This window comes from Antechinus flavipes, chromosome 2 (assembly GCF_016432865.1).
Source record: "Antechinus flavipes isolate AdamAnt ecotype Samford, QLD, Australia chromosome 2, AdamAnt_v2, whole genome shotgun sequence".
Lineage (NCBI taxonomy): Eukaryota > Metazoa > Chordata > Mammalia > Dasyuromorphia > Dasyuridae > Antechinus > Antechinus flavipes.
In genome coordinates this window covers 671,482,960-671,500,674 of record NC_067399.1, presented here as the reverse complement: position 1 = coordinate 671,500,674, position 17,715 = coordinate 671,482,960, and the positions used below count along the sequence as shown (strand labels likewise).

The following is a 17,715-nucleotide window of genomic DNA, read 5'->3' as shown; positions in this document are numbered from 1 at the left end:
CATAGAAAAATGTCCTCTGACCTTCTTTTATCCAGGTTTCCTTTCTCTCTCTCTCTCTCTCTTTCTCTCTCTCTCTCTCTCTCTCTCCCCCTTTCTCTCTCTCTCTCTCTCAATATTTACTACTGCCAAATAATTTCTGAAAATGCCCTTGTTAATTTTTAGACAATTCAATTGTTTTTGGAACTGGAAACACATAGTTCTCTTTTAGTTCCTATTGAGTAAAAAAATAAATACTCATTGGAAACAGCAATTTTGTGAAAATAAGAGAAAACCACAGTATATTCTCTACTACTAATATCATGCACAAGAATGAAGTAGGTGAAATTGTGGCTACCAACCATGTATGAGCTATCAAGTTCAATATGTTGGGCATCAGTGATAATGCATAATGATGTATTGCTTTTAAGTAGGTTTCCCATTGGAAAATTAGAAACTACACGTAGGTTAGGTGTAGGATGTTTTTTGGTTCAAATTAAAGATTATATCCCATCACTGACCAATTTGGATTCTTAAAAGCCATCAGTATCACTGTCACTGTTTGTCCTTCAAGAGTCCTTCAAGAGGGCACACAGGGCACACAGGGCACACGTCACACATCACTGCAAACTGCACCTACTGTTCTTTACAACGCTGTGTTGTAACCTTCGGCTTCTTTGCCTTTTGCTGAGGAGGCCTCAGCTCCCTCAGCTCCCTCAGCCGGAGACCCCTCAGCTCCCTCAGTGGGGGCCCCTTCAGCTGCTGCGGAGGGCCTCTGTATCCTGGGCTTCCCTGGTGGATTGGGCGTGACATAGCCTTCTGCCCCCATCTGGCCTTCGCTGCTACTCTTACTACTGATGGATTCTGACTCGTCGGCCTTGCTTCCTTCCGTTGATCCCTTACTGGCCTCCTCCGCAGCCCTCTCCCGAGCTTCTATATCGGTGACCTCTTCAGCAATGGCCGGCTCAGCTTCTTCTCCTTCAGCTGATGCTGCCACTTCTTCTTCCACTTTCGTCTCTTCTTCCGATTCTTCTTCCGATGACGAAGTCTTCCTTCGCTTCTTGGGCTTCTTGAGAAGCTCCTCTGGAGGCACAATCCTGCGGCCAACCACGATGTTCTTCCTGGCCTTTTCTCCTTCGGATTCTGTGGATTCTGACTCCCCAGACTCAGGCGTGGAGCTTTCCTCCACTTCTGAGGGGGTTTCAGACTCGGATTCCTCTTCGGAAGTCGTGCTCTCATAAGTGCTCCACTCGGACTCATCACTGTAGTCACTGTACTCGCTGGATTCCTCGCTGGACTCTTCCGATTCTACCGTGCTCTCCGTGGCTTCCTCCTCCAAGGTCAGGGTCAGGTAGTCTCTGTCTTCTACTCCGAGACCCCTCCGCCATTCTTCATCTTCTGCCAACTCTCGGACTTTCTTAAATATCATGGGGAATATCTTAGCTTTCTTCCATGTGACGCGGGCAGTCTCAGCTGCTGAAGGTCCCTCAATGATCACAGGGACCTCCAGCTCTGCCTCCATAGGAGGCTCTCTAATTTCTGGTTTCTTTGGCCTTTCCTGAAAATTATGAAAATTGGATTTGTGATTGGGTTGACGGTTAAGGTGAGAACTTGTACCACACAAGTTAAGGAGGAAAGGAACCAAGAATTGAAAATTTCTCAAGAAATGAAAATTTCTAGAGAAGGAAGACCAAATAAAATGATATCCTGTCCGGCAATGGGTTTTAAGCAAATTCAGCTATTACCTTAAAAATAACAACTGAATTAAGTTGTTGGTATAACAAAATAAGTTGATCTGCCTTCATTAATATGACTCGATTTCTTCATCAAACTGTGATAAACATGTGAGATTTTAATCATCTTTATGTATCAGCTAAAAATCAAACTATATATATATTACCCCTATATATATTATAGGGTAATTATTTATAGATTGCAATATAATCTTAAAGCCTCTTAAGACACCTCTTAAAAGGTGGCTAAAAATATTTGTTATATTAGTCAGCCAGTTAATAACCATTAGTTAGGCACATGTGCCAGGCAACATGCTAGGGAGACAAAAAAGGCAAAAGGCAGTCTGTGCCTTCATGAGCTCATATTTTATTTTTATGAACAATCATTTAGATTTCCCATGATAGAGTCAGCAGTTAACAATTTCTCTTTGAGATGTTCCTTTAACAGAAAGGCAGTAGGACATTATAAATACATAATAGGTACAAATTGAGACAGTCCAAATACTGTTTTTGATGGATACTGGCTATATAATATTGGTCAAGTCCCTTGACTTTTTAGTCCTCCAGGCAACCTTCTAAGATAGTAGGTTGGAGAGAAGGTGTAGATCTGCTTTGTTAGAAGAATTTTCCTCATCTGGGAATTCCCCTGTGCTAATGATATCTCAGGCCCAGTTCCTATTCTCATTCTATTAACATAGGATCTTGGGGAGCAGCTAGATGGCACAGTATATACAGCATCATACCTGGAGTTGAGCAAATCACTTAATCCCTATTGCCAAGGAAGGAAGGAAGGAAGGAAGGAAATAAGGAAGGAAGGAAAGAAGGAAGGAAGGAAAGAAGGAAGGAAGGAAGGAAGGAAGGAAGGAAGGAAGGAAGGAAGGAAGGAAGGAAGGAAGGAAGGAAGAAAAAACGAACGAACTCATAGGATCTTGGGAAGAAGGAAACCCAGTTGAGAATAGCATCTGAACATGGGAACATGACATGACCTCTTAAAGTCAAGAGAATGAAAAGCCATGCTATTGTTCTGCAAGATTCAGCTTCCAAAGAGCAAAGGCAGAAGGCCTACCTCCTCCTCCGGATAATAGTCTTCCTCAGCTTCTCCTGCCACTTCACCATACTCCTCACCAGCAGGTGGCAGCAACCGGCGACGACTTCCATACTGGGGCATTTCATACCTGTAATAGAAATCTATAACTTTAAGCATCTTTTGCATCCTTCCCTTGATCTAGCATCACTGCACTCTGCTTTCCTTCTGCTTTCCAAACTCTCAAATCCAGGACATGCTGGCAGGACAGTGTTCAGGGAGGATTACATAGATGGTCATTTTCAAAACTATTTTTAGGAAAACTGAAAGAACAAGAAAGTTTCCAAGTTGCCCAAGTGCTGTCTACAGATTAAGCTCTTCTACAAGCCCAATAGACTCTCACTTACCATTTCACAATTTCCTTTTGCAATGATGCTTGTATTTGAGGGGTAGAATGGCTGTGTTGTGAAAAGTGTCTTTCCAGAGAATTGTGACTCAGGGAAGGTAGCTACAGCTGGTCTTAAAAATACTTTCTGTTCAGTTTTAGAATATATTTGCTACTTTGAATAATTTGTAGTTATTGTTTAGAGTTTGTGTGGTATAGTTTATGTGTCATTTTACTCATCAGAGCATTAAAAACCTTTATAACTTTAAGAGCAAGAGTTTTTTTTTTACTTTTTGTTCTTTTATCTCAGAGCCTATCACTATCCTTGGCATAGAGTAGGCACTTAAAATTTGTTATTGTTGTTAATCATTGGCTGAGTTTGAAGAAGTATTAAATATCTCCCACAAAGGATAAGTGGTGAATTGAGGAATCAGACAAATGTGTGTTTATTTCTGTTCCGTTCTTCTAATCATTTGTTTTTATTTCTATTTATAAGAGAATAGTTGATTAAAGAAATATTGATTAGAACAATTGAAATGACTTTTAGATATGAGAAGTCATCCCCAGAGAAGAATTTTGGTGATGTGATATTTTTCAGAGTGGATACAAATGGCTTAGCTTTCTTAACTTAAGCATGAAAAAAAAGTTTGCTAAAAAATGCTCTATCCAGAGACAGAGTATAAAAATGTTATTTACATCTTTAGCTAGAATCAGTTCTAAGCTCCAAATATTATACCTTATTATGATATTTAAACAGAGAAAATATATGCATATATGTGCGCATAGACATATATACATATACACACATACATACAATTCTTCAATCACGTTTCTGGGAAAAGTAACAATTACACAGATAAAATTTGTTAATGTTTCTTAAAACTATTGCTAAAATTCTGCTGTTTTTCAACCACAGTTATCTATATGCAGTAGATTGTTCGAATCAACAAAAATTCTTCATATAAAATAAACTAGCATTTATTGAGACTAATAACAAAAAAGAAAGAAACTTCTTTGGGAAACCAATACGTAATTTCTCATGATATCCCATTCCTTGTTTTGTGAAGTTGATCTAAAGAATACAAATTCATTTTTGCAAATGTTTATTATTTAAATATACTCTCCATGTAAAAAGCTTATCTTAAGAATGAGCCCAAGGCAGAATGGTGGTTCAAATAAAGTTAACATCATACTCCGTCTTTAATCAATCAGCCTCCTGGGACTTATTCCTTCTCCTTCCTTTTCAAATGCTCCTGAAAAAGCAAATCTAAGGGAAATTATCTGGTATCAACCATTTACACCTCAAGATGAATTTTGGTGTTCATTCTCCTCATGTTACTTCTGTTAAATGTTCCTAATGTTATGTTCTGTATTTTATGTCTTAATGCTAATTATGAACTCCTTTTTCTTGTTAAAGGGATTTTAATGCTCAATCAGAGTATGGGGAGGGAGGAAAAGACAGAAAATTATGGGTCAGTGGCAGTTCTTGGGTTTCTCGGAATATTCCATAGAGATTATTCTTACCATATATGAAGTTGATCTTTGTCCTAATACACTTATTTTTTTCTAGAAAGACTTTAAAAAATCGAAACTTACTTATGACACTAGCAACTAAACTTTCAATCTTATTTCCTCTTTCCTTTGAATTTTGCTTCCCGTGAGGGGGGAGAAAGGGTAAAAAAACATGGTGTCAAAGGTTAAATGGAATAATTAGACAATGTTGGTATCTTTTAACTAGGGAGATAGATACAGGAGGAATTCCATTACAGACATGGGAAGGGATGTGGGCTCTGAGTCCTCCCAGATAAAGGGAATTCTGTCTCTGTCTCTGAAGACCAGGGATTCACCAGGTGGTGTTAATTCAGTTAATCCAGTCATGAATTAGCCAAATAAACACTCCTCTTTTCCATACACTGCCCAAATCAATCCCAGATTTGAGATTCCGTGGATGTTTCCAAGTCTAGTAGTGCTCGGAAGTGGGAAATATTTCCCAGGAGACATAGTGATGATGAAGATAGTTGGGTACAGTACTATGGACTAGTTTTTAAGAGTTTTAAATATAAAGGATTTAAGGGAATATTGAAGCTGAAGATTTCTGACCTCTCTTCTTTCAATACTTCACACCAGAAAACTCCCTCTAATACTTCATTGCTGCTATTCTCTAGATCTTCTACTAAATTCTTTCTCTGATTCTTCATCATGGAATAGAACTAACTTTGAATTCTCAAAGGTTTTGCCTCTGTAGAGTTCTACCAAGTGAAAATCTATTCCTTAGACTGTGAGTCTTGAAAGTGGGGATTATTTTTTAAAATTTTATTTTTATTGTCTTCCTAGTGCTTAGCACAATACCTGACATGTGGGGGGTGCTTAAAAAAGTTTTTTTTTTCCTTGTTGAAACTGAGGACATGCTGTTGTTCCTTCATTGTATTTATCTCCTTAACTTTTTAAAAACTTAACTTCAGAGATATCAATTACCTTCTGGTTTTTAAGTACTTAATACTGACAGATAGATTGATTGATTACTATTTCACTCTCCTTTTTTTTTTCTATACTATGTCTCCCTTTCTCTCTGTGTTTCTGTTCTTTTTCCATCTCTTTCCTTTTTTAACATTTATCTTCCTGCATCTCTGTCTCTCTCTTGTGCCAGTGATTTTCATTGTTTCCTTTAATCATCACAAGGCTGAATTCAGAGTAATTTTTGTTTTGTTTCATTTGTCATTACAAATTCTGAATGATGACCAAGTTATGTCATCTGTATCCATTAAATGGGTACCTACTCTGACAAAAATCATAAATTTGTGAAGCATCAAATTATTCCCAAGAAGCCATCAGAACTCATTACTGAGCCTTTATTTTCTGTGTAAAGGCAAGTATTGAGAATGAAATAGTTTCCCTCAGTAATGTTTTTATTTAAAGTTATAAAACCAAGACAGTTTCTATTTGGAACCCCTGTGTCTATGGTAACTGGTCTTTGAATCATCAGAGTTTTTTGTTTTTTTTTGTTTTTTTTTTTTTTGAGCTTGGGCTCTGATGGTTCCTTGGTCTTAAAGTGGGGAGAAAATGCATGCCCCATCTGTATCTCAGAAAGACTTTTTTCCAAACCTCCAGGGGTCCTAAAAATGTGAGTTGTTGCTCATTGAATGGTAGCTGTTTTCTTTCTAAAATCAGTAAAGAAGCATTCGATTTAGAGTATTAAGATTGGTTTTGAACCCTGAACCCAACACTTTTTTGCAAAGTGACTTCATGAAAACTACTCACCCTCTCAGAACCCTAGTTTCTTCATTTGTACTATGGGGATTATATTCATTGCATTACTTCCTACAAGATTTATAAATGAATTTTAAGAGAGACTATCACACTCATTTAGCTTCACAGAGAAGCTTGTTTTCCCTTATAGGAAAGTAGTAAGGAAGGGGTAATAGAAGGGGAGAGGCTAATAGAACAGAGTAACAAAATGAACTTTAAAGTGTTATAGAAATGTAAACAATGATGAAGTTGGAGTCAAGGAGGGGTGTTAAGTTCTGCATCAGATGCTTGCTAGTAAGGTCCCTGAGGCAATCTAATTAATCTCTATGAGACTCAAAATCTCTTTATCTTTCAAATATGGCCTATACCTATAGTGTATACATCCAGGGCTGTTTTGAATTTCAAATGAGAGAACTCCATAAATGTGATTATTATTTCTCTTCAACAAACGCCTTTAGGAAGCATTATGTACAAAGCAAAGAATATAAGATCCTAACTGTAGAGTGGGAGGGGCCTCAGAGATTCCTGGTCCAATCCCTATATTTAAAGATGAAAAAACTGAGGCACCCAGCATTGAAGGTGTTTGTTCAAGGTTACAAGTTAACAGTTCTATGTCACCACTGGGCAAATCACACCCATGTTCTAGATCTGTTTCTTCATTTGTATAATAAAGGGATTATCTGAATGAAAAGTAAGAGATGTCTCCTTTAGTTCTCAACCCCTAATCTGAGGATGTTCCCTAAATCTGGGCCTTATTAAAACTGAAGGAGGCAAAGAGTTTTCTGGGCCTCAGCAGTCCTTTCCCTTTCCAGCCCACAACTTCCTGCTTCCTTTCCATTCTGATTCTTGGTGTCTTAGGTAGCACTCTGATGTAGCACCACTAAAATACCAAGTGATACCAAGGTTAAAGGAAAGAAACAACAGAATTTAATTCAAAGGAAGAGAGGTGAGTTGATTTTGGAATTCAGTTAGTAGTAAGCTGTAGCTTATCACTTGGGTCTCTTAATTGTGTCATGCAAGGCAGGTACTCCACACCTAAGAAGAAATTTTAAAGATACGTTTAAAAGAGACAAGAAACTGGGTCACCTAAGAAGTAGCTTTTTTTTTTCCTGTGAAAGAAAATTAAAACAGAAAAAAAAAGATTTTAATAAATATTTGGAGAAGGAAACATCAATTAAGGCTGTAGAGAAGGAAGAAAAATTATGATTTAAAACTAAGTCTTGGGGTTCTGATATTTCTAAGACTCAATGATAAATGGGAAAGCCCATGCAACTAAGGGATAGGCTAGGGACAGAGATTAACCCTGTGATTTCACTGATACAAGGATCTCCTAGTTGAGGAGATTCCCTCTATCTATAATGGTGTATATTCCCTTCTATTTATGGTCAGAGAACAGCCTTGACTACGAAGAGGTTAGGTGATTTGTCCAGGTTCTCACAGTTAGTAGGTCCCATAAATTACACTCAAACCTTGATTTTTCTTGTTCTGAGTTCAGCTCTCAATCCATTATACCATGCTGAATCTATGTGTAATGGAATAACATCTTACTAATATTTGATGCTACCATATCTGCTATCATTAGACCTAACATTATAATAGTGGTACTTTGATCCTTTTTTCTGATCTGCTAATGTAAAGCTTACATCAAGCAATGCCATAATTCTAAGAGAGTAGGACCTCTCTGTATCAATTTCATGTGCAGCTATGTCAAATTATCTATCTTTTATTAGAGAGTGACCTGAGATTTGGGGTAGTAAAATTGACTTGCCTAGAGTCACACAAGAATTGAGAAATGTTTTGAATACAGGTCTTTTTGCCTCAAACTCATGTACTGTATTTGCTTTACCACCACATTGCTCCAGTCTACTGGGAAAGAATTTATAAAGCTTTCTCTTTAGCTCTTGATAGAAAGTCCCAGGGAGAAAAGAAGTTCTAAAGGCACTTGAAACTAGATGGATTCTAGATTATCTCCACCCAGATGTTTCACTGACTCAGCCTACTAATTTTTAAAACTGTATGGGGAAGAAGATCAGAAAGCAAAAGATTACATCATGTTATGAGTAGGGTGAGTTTAGGGAAGAATTGGAATGACCAATTATTAAAAACATGAGTCCTTGTTCATTATTTTAATTCCTGTTGGAAATAGGAGTGGCTATAATAAATTGGGAAGTAAATCAATACTGAGAAAGTTACTCAAAATTCTTTAGAATTTCCTGCTGCAGATAATAGAATTTATTTCTTTGGATTGTACCAAACTAAGCAAATTGCACTCGTAGGTCTTGGCCAGCCATTTTGAAAAATTGGTATCCAAAATTATTTTTAACTTTATTATAGCTTCTGTGAGTGTCACAGAGTTGGCTCTGTGAAAGGGGACTATAGAGTGGAGATAGGATAGCTATGACTCAAAGGAAAAAGGAATTTTTTAAAATGTAAAATCACAGCCTCCATTCATTGGAGACAGCCTGGTGTGGTGGAAAGAAAACTGGAAATAAGCTCAGAGGTTCCAGGGTCCAAATTCTGGTCCTGTATCACTTTGGACAATTCGTTTTTCCTCTTTCAGGGTTCATTTCCTTGTCCATCAAGTGGGAGCTCTATGAGAAGATCCATGAGATCCCTTCCTGATCTAAACCTATAATCCATTCCTACTTCAATCTTCCTATCAAGGCAGTGGTCAGTGTCAAATTCTTTATAATCATTAACTATGAAACTCAGCAATTTGAATTAAATCAATTAGATCTGTTGGTAGTTTAGATTTGAGGCCTTTCTGAGCCTGAACATTTTAGGAGCGATATTTTGAGGGGTGTTATATAACACATTGTGTATAACAAATAATTGGTGCTTAATAACTACTTGGTTAACTCACTCACAAGGTTATCTAGCTATTGTAGAGTATGTCTGGTTATTCACTGGGACCTTCTTTCTGAAATCCTCAGTAAAGGCATCAAAATTGATGATAATAATTTTAGGCAGTCAATTGGCTTATGTATTCTGAAATTTCTATTTCTTGATATGGTATTTAGTTAGAGCTTGGAAGGTGAGAGAAAATATCCAAATTAAATAAAATCACTGTGTTGAAATTTGTTGTTCATTCCGGAGAGAAAAAAAGGATAGGACTTGGAGACTAAATGATGAACTTGGTAAAAGCTCTAACAACACTTTTCTCTAATGCTGCATTTGTGGTGTTACTGTCCCATTGGTCCATCCAATAAAGAGTCTTTTGGGATATAAAAATATTTTGTACAGGAAGAAGTGCTTAACTGTCCCTTTCCCCCACCCCTAAATCACTTTAATTGTAAGAATTAATATAAGTTTGTTACCAATGGAGATTTGGTAACTTTCCTTTTTTTGGGGGGAAAAACATATAATAAGCAAAGAAGTATGTTTGGGTTTTCAGAAATAGAGGGACAAGCCAGATAACCTTGTTTAGTCCTTTCAAATTCTTGTTTTGGATTTCTCTTTAAGAATTTCCCTGAGCTACCAGCTTTGACAAAAGACAATATACAGAATTTAAAATAAAAAGGTCATAGTTTGCATAAAAAAGAGAATAAACAATATTTCTTCCCCTCAGGAATTTAGAATTTTAGAGGCTGAATAATTATCCCTCACCGATGCTCTAAGAGGATTCCTTGAACTATATGGATCTATGGATTGGATGATCTCCCTTGTTTTATTTATAAAATTCTATGATTCTAAGGAAGGAAAAATTGGTAGCAATGGTATAAAATGACAAGAAGAAAAGTAATTTGTTGCAGTTACAGTTCCATCTTGTTTACTAACAAGAAAATGTATTAAATGAGCAAGTTGACGGACATATTAACAGGAAGGCCTTGTGTTTTATATTAGCCAAACAAGCTCTAACTGCCATATACAGGTAAACCTTTACCTCTGATGCATAATATCACCTTCAAGAGAGAAACAACAAAATAGAAATTAACCATCCTTAATACTGCAGATTAAATAGTACAATATTTCACTCTGGGCCTTATTAATATGTCAAGGTAAGACAAATCTTGCAAGCAGTGTTACTAGCAAAAAGGCATTTTATATTTTCCCTAGGACTTCAGGGCACTTTTGGTTGACTTTTTAAAATAACAATGACAGCAGAGAAAAGCACAGAAAATATAGCACACAGAATACAATGTGAGTTTAGATACTTTTGATAATCTGTGTCTTCCATCAGGGCAATGGACATTGATTCTCTAATGGTCAATTTCCAATAATTGCAAATGACTACATTGCCTCTCTTTTTGTTATGGAATGGCTTTGGGGATTATGGAAGAAAATTTGTGGAATGGATGTTTTTTCATATTTGAGAAAAGTGGGAGAGTTTTAGGATTAAAACATATCCCCCAGAGTATTTTCCAGAACATTTTTTCCTAATAAATTCCCCCACATAATTCTAAAAATGGTGCATACACATATATGTACACGCAGATATATACATCATACCTATGAACATATATATATATATCTACATACATATGCATGCATCTGTGCATACTAAATGTATGTATGCCATGTGTATATACTACATACCTATAGATAGATATATGTACATTCAGAGGTATATATACATTCACATATAAATATATACATATACACATATACACACATATAGATATACATATACATATATACATATATATTATATATATGTGTGTGTGTGTGTGTGTGTGTGTGTGTGTGTTCCAATGTCAGCTTCAGGATTAATTGCCATGTGAAATATTTCCTGAGACAGAAAAACTTAATGTTTAATGTTATATAAAACTTAAACAAGCTCCCATACAGCAGGGCAGGGGAACCTTTTAATTACATTCAAGAAAAAAACACACAAAATAGCATGGTGGGCTGCTTTCAATCTTTTGTGTCACCATCTGTAAAGCTTCATCATTAATATTCTACACACAGAGTTGATTAAAAGAGTTAAATGATCACAGTTGTCCATGTGATAGGAAAGTAATGAACAACCGAAATGAAGATTTATTGCAAGAAGATGATGTGTGACTTTCCAAAGCATACTTGAGTTACATCACATTTGGGTTCATTTATCCCTCTCCGCAATCTTGGTGGAAACAGAAAGTTCAGAGGCTTGAGCAAGACAAGCAAGCCCATTCATCTTAATTGTTTTAGATTGGTCACAACAGTATAGATTAAAACTGTTAGCAAGAATGCTCACTTAATCCTATCATCAATGCCATTTAGTATTGGAAATAGACCGGCGGTGTCTATTGCTGACTACTCACACAGCTTTGCCGATGTTTATAGAGATCATAAACTCTTTAAGTACTTCAGCAATATAGACACTATCTCCATGCAATCCATTTGTCTCTTTTAAATAAGAACCCCACTCCCAAAAAAGTTTGTGAGGGTAATAATTGTGCCTCCATAAAGCAGCTAAAAACAAATAAACTGAAAAAAACAAAAACAAAAAACTTCAGGTTTGTTTGCTGAAATAGACAACCAAAGCAGGAGATTTAATTTTGAAAAAAAAATTGTTACACAATCATCTCTTATTGGTAATCGTTTTCATGAACAATTAACTATATAATGTAAACATATATCTTCAGTACATGTACATTATTTTCTTAATGTACCCTTTTGTGTCTTTTCTTCAAGAAATTAAAAAAAAAAAAAACAAAACGAATCCAACTGAAACAAATGTGAAATAGAAAGAGGAAAAAGTTGTTGAATGGTTTAGGTATTTTCCAAATGATTTTATTCACATTCAGCTGAAGCTTCCATAAAAATCCTGAATTACATTATAGTCATTTTTGATGTAGTCTCTCTTACTGTTTGCAAATCATTTATTTTGCACCATCTCTATTAATGATAATTCACTTTTTGGGGTCTATACAAAATCATCAGAACATGATCCTGAAATCTACTAAGGATTACATCAGCATGAAGTAATTTTTAAAAATTAAAATTAATATAAAGCCATTTTTTTTTTAGTTTATCAGAGCATTCATTTCTCAGTTTTAAGTTGTTCTGGTAAAATGTTCAATACATATGTACTGATATAATATATGAAGTGAACTAATACAGTGATGAAATGGATAATGTAGACTTTTGGTGATGAAATATAGAGTCTTAAAATTTTAAAAATGCTTAACAGAAATATATTGGCATAGATTGAACATACAGGATCATGTAATTCTCCAGTCTTCCAGCATAAAAATGTTTTCATTTCATTCATTTATTCATTTGCTCTGTAAAGACCAACTATAAAAGTTTTTAAAAAGATAGTAGACAGGGAAAGAAATGATAAAAGAAATATGTATATGGTTTATGGGTATTATTCATGAGCTACAAACTCATGAACTCCATGAAAAATGACAATATTGTGATTTGAGACAGACTGCAAAGTAAAAAAAAAAAAGATTATTTGTATTTCACATAGTGCTTGTTTGGGTTTAATGTAAAATGATATAGTAAAAAAAAAACTAACGGCAGGTCAAATGATTTCATTGTCAAAATAATACTGTTGCAGCTTGGGAAAATTCATATGCTTTTTCTTCAAAGGCTTATATAAATATGATCATGTACCTTATATGAATCTTCCAAAGAGCAAAGATTATCATGCATAAGAAAAGCTGCCAACAAAACTGCCAATGAAATTTCTCATTGAAAGAGAGAGAGGGAAAAACAAAAAAAAGAAAAGTTTAAAATTCCAAAATTTTGCCTGTAGGTTTTGACTAAAAATAATTTGTGGAAGACAATGAATGGAAATGTTTGTAAGTCTGTCCAGATTGTCACATTATCATCTCATTAACTTGGAAATCTGGTTAATTGACCTTCAAGAATTGGAAATAGAATGAGAAATTTGAGAAGACTTATATGAATTGTTATCAAATAATATAAACAAAACTAAGAGGATAATTTAGCTGATGACCACAATAATATAAAGGAATACAATTTCAATAATTGCAGAACTCTGATTAATGCAGTAAGTACTTGAATTCAGATAATTAATGATGACATATCCCTCATATTTCCAGGAAAATAGGAGATAGAACTGAAGTAGAGAATGAGATATCAATTTTCAGACAAAGTGTTGATTTGATTTGTTGAGCTATACTTTGTACACAGGAACTCTGAGGATGAGAGTGAGTCATTGGGAAGTGAGAAAGATGTAAAAAAAAGCAATAAAAGAAGCTAAAAACAATGCAAAAATACACAGGAGACAGTAAAAAGAAGTTCAGAAAAGTTCAAAAGGCCATAGAAAGACACTAGATAATTTTATTATGAACTTTTAAAATTTCATATGTGCTTCAAAAATGACTTACAAAGAGAGTTCACAATTTCACATACAATCCTCTTTTTTTCTCTTATTAGTGAATTTGTATTTGTTGATGGTGGTTAAGTTCATAATCAGAAACTTTCTTTTTATTTAAAAAAATGGGATATGTGGTGAAAGATGCACATGGTATATGTTTCATAAAGAAGTAACTGAATGAATAAGCAGTTAAGAGAACTTTTAGAAGAGAGTTGTGGGTTTTTTTTTTCATTTATTTTTCTGCAAATAGTAATTATGGTCTGTCAGCAAAATATTTTGCCAAATTCCAAATAATGTCTCTTATCCTTTCAATAAATTCTCCATTTAGGGGAATGTTGGAGCCAATTTGTACCTACTCTCAAGAGCAAATTGTTAAATTTTGTCAGGTCATTGTTTACACCTTGGAAATCAAATGCTGCAAATCAGGGCTTGATTTATTGTTTTAATGATTGCCTAGACTTAAGAAAATGGTGGCGAAAATATTAAAATTGCCTGTTAAAATTAAAAGTGCGCCTTGCCTTTTGGAGATGTGTTATTAAACAATGCCCAGCGCACTTTTTTTCCCTTGCCCTTTTCTGGGTCATCCCTAATTTCTTCCTCACCTACTGATTTCAGAATTTTTAATTTTCTGCAGGACTCTGGCAGGCTCTCTATAGAAAGTTTCCCCATCCCCCCTCTACTCCATACTGTCTACCTCAAGTGATCAAGTAAGTAGTTATCTTTTTCTATCTTGGAACCCTACCATTCTTTAAAATAAAAATAGCTTGAGGGCAGGAACACCATTTTACTTTATTTTTGAATCCTCAGCAACTAACAGAGTATCTTGAATATAATTGTAAATGACTTTTAAGAAATTCTTATTGAATTGAAATAAATTAGAATGGAGATATATAGTTGGGACTCTGACACTTGACAAATATCTATAAGTCAGAATTTGGTTTATGTTGATCTATTTGGCTTAAAATCTAGGCCCATAAAAGAAAAAATACCATGAGAAAAAAAAATTCCAAATGTCGAAGAAGAACTGGGTTCATTTATAAATTTAGGGCCTAGAATGAAAGACACATACTTCCTCCAATCATTTTTAATTATAATATCGATGTTTTTCATTGTTTGAAGAGAGGGGCAAAAAGCATTGTATGAAAATAGTTTTAAGTCTCTTCCTTAAATATGGCAACGTAAAAGCTTTGGGTAAACAAAGAAAAATTGAGAAAATATTCAATTGTTTTGCACATAGTTCTTAAAATTGACATAAAAATTAGAACACCATGAAAGAGAGAGAAGTCTAATGCATATGGAAAGAACCCTGCAATTAGTCAGAAACCCTGAGTTAGAACTGACTCTCTGGCTTAGTTACTTACATTTCCTTCATTAAGTCTCTTGGTATGTCTCAGGGCCTCAGTTTCCTTATTTGTAAAATGAAGGGTTTGGAACTCAAAGACTCCCAGTTCTAAAATTCTATGACCACATACATTTTCAGCACCTCATTTTAAATTTTATTGTTTAAAATCGGGTTAAATCCATATTTATACAATGAATCTGATTGAGCCAGACTTAAGCACCTCAGATTTTCTTCCCCCTAATGTACTGTTCATTTTAGAGGACAAGCTAATTTAATATAACTGACATGCTTAATGTGAGGACTTATAATTTAGATTAATGAAATCAGCAGTAACTAAATTCACACTACATAAATCTTTATGGACACTTATAAACCTTCTCTTGATAACACTGACTCGAATTTCTTTATTGGAACTGAAGGTAAGCAAATATTCTCTTTGATGGGAAATCTTAGCATGAAATATTAATTAAGAAGAAGCTCGAATAGTGTGAACAAGCAAAATCACAACACATGTTAAACATCTGCTAAAATAATCAACTGTCTAAAAAGGCAACAACTGAAGACGTGTTTTCATTTTTTAAGTGAAAAAAAGTATATCAAGAAAGGGAAAGATGAGGAAAAAACATACAAGAGGAAGGACATGCTACTCAAAATTCGAAGCACATTTGGAAGATGCCGCTAAACCATAGTAAAGAATGATCTCTTATAGAAACAGCAGATTCCATAGGATAATAACTCTGGCTTCCTTTGTAGTTATCACTCTTATTATCCTTTCCATTTTGAGAGTATATAACATTATACTAAAAACATAAGCTTTTCTTCCAAATAGGTTAAGAATTCTCCTTTTTTCAATTGAATATAGAACAAATCATACTACTGTGAAAATAAGATTTCTTTCCAGATGCACATGCATAGAAGAAAATATTATAAAATCTTTCTCTTAAAAAAAAAAAAAAGAACTACAGTTAGTTCCATGTCTGAAGCCCCCAAGTGGCAAAATGGGAACCAAAAAAGCATATATGTTTATATATAACTATGACACTGATTTAGGACTTTGAAAAGCAAGACCTCTGGGCAATGTAGACATATAATTTGTCTCTGTCTATGTGGTGGATGTGGACAGCTCGAGAAGACTTCTCATTTTACAATAAAATCTAGAACAGAGAATGTTCCCCTTTATAGATAAACAGTACAAAGTGAAGAAACAATACAGAGTTTGCAGTAGTGATGTTAACCAAAAGTTCTTTAAGGTTGACAGGGAGAATCAAATAGAGAACTGGGATCAGTCCTTGAGAAGGGGCAACAGTCTAGTTATCTTTGATGTCCAAACTTGCTCTCGTGAGTCCAATGTGATTGTCAACAACAGAGTCAAAGAAGATAACAACAAATGGTAGAAAAATAGCATCAGAGTGCTGTAGATTGAAAGAAAATTTGATTCTCAAGTTCTTCGGCAACATAGTCAGAGTTCTGATGCATTTGCTCAGCTCTGGTTCCCGTATTGGGTGGCTGAGGGGTGGGGACTGGTTTGAGCTTGGAACTCTGTGGAGGTGGTAGGGGTTTTTGGCCTATGTGACTGTACATGTTTGCTACTGACTTCTCAATGGCTGCTAGGTTAGGGATATTTTTGAGAATGCCTTTGAGTTCCCTTCGAGGGCCTGGGCTTGGGTCTGGGAGTGCTGGGGATAGCTGCCTACCCAAAGAGTCCATTTCCATGGCAGGAGAGAGTCTGGAGTGATGAGAAATAGCTGGGCTGGCCAGGGAGCATGAGGGAGTGGGTGAAGCAGGAGGTGGAAGTGGTGGTGGTGGTGGGAGGGGAGGAGGAGGAAAAGGCGGGGGAGTGTTTGGTGGATCTGGGATATTTTCAATCGTTTTCTCCCTTGACTTAGGGGACAAATAATGTTGAGGATTGGGTTTTGATATCCAAAAAGAAGGTGAAGGGGTTGGCTTTTGAGTCAGCGAAGAAGATGGGAGAGGAGCATCGGCATGGGAAACGATGATTGGAGGTACAGTGTCAAGTTCAAGTGCACGTGGAACAGGTGGCAAAGTGGAAAAAGAAGAGACCTGGCACCAGGGAGAAGAAAGCAAGTGTTCAGTAGAGAGCTCTAGTGGCTTATTTTGGGCTGCGGACAAGGTTGCTCCTCCATCATGGTACTTCCCATGATTCATTTCCTGAAAAGTTTGCCCTTTAAATTGCCTGGTTTTCTCTGTCACTATCAACTTTTTCTCTTCAGTTTGAAATGGGCAAAGGCTAGTGCCCACCATATTGGACTGGTCTCCACTTATTTCAGCCTCTGCTTGGAGGCGTTCATTTTCCCACTGGATAGGATCCATAATGACTGGCCTACTCAGAACCTCATACATCTGCCTCCGAGTGAAGCTGGTTGGTAGAGTCCATGCCCGATGAGCGCCTTCTGCTGAGTATTTCCGACAGCCTTTCTTGGCTAGCTTTCTGGGGGAGAACTTGTCTAGCAAACCTGTTCTCCTCCATGAAAATCCAGGGCTTGTGGAACTTGGACCTCCCCCTTCCACATATAAAGGATTGTGGGTTGTTAAGGGGTTCTCATCAGATAAAAGTGTGATGTTACTTGCAGACTTGGGTAGGTTATTCCTGAGTGATCCAGTTTTCCGAGCCTGCTTGTGTGCCTCAATTGCACGGGAAGCCATGTGGCTTATTACTCTTTGACGGTCTCCTTCTTCTAAGACTGATTTATTTCCCCTGCTTTGTTGGAAATG

At 35.9% G+C, this 17,715-nt stretch overlaps 1 protein-coding gene across 1 annotated transcript in view; it reads right to left on the bottom strand.

The window, feature by feature from the left end:
* Window positions 1–622: 622 nt before the first annotated feature.
* The window catches only part of PCDH15 (protocadherin related 15), an 859,006-nt gene continuing 841,913 nt past the window's right edge, over window positions 623–17,715 (bottom strand). The window contains exons 32-33 of the mRNA XM_051973865.1: window positions 2,776–2,884; window positions 623–1,534 (exon numbers count right to left, since the gene is read on the bottom strand). Coding sequence (XP_051829825.1) covers window positions 623–1,534; window positions 2,776–2,884 — 1,021 coding nt within the window. The remainder of the gene's footprint in view (window positions 1,535–2,775; window positions 2,885–17,715) is intronic.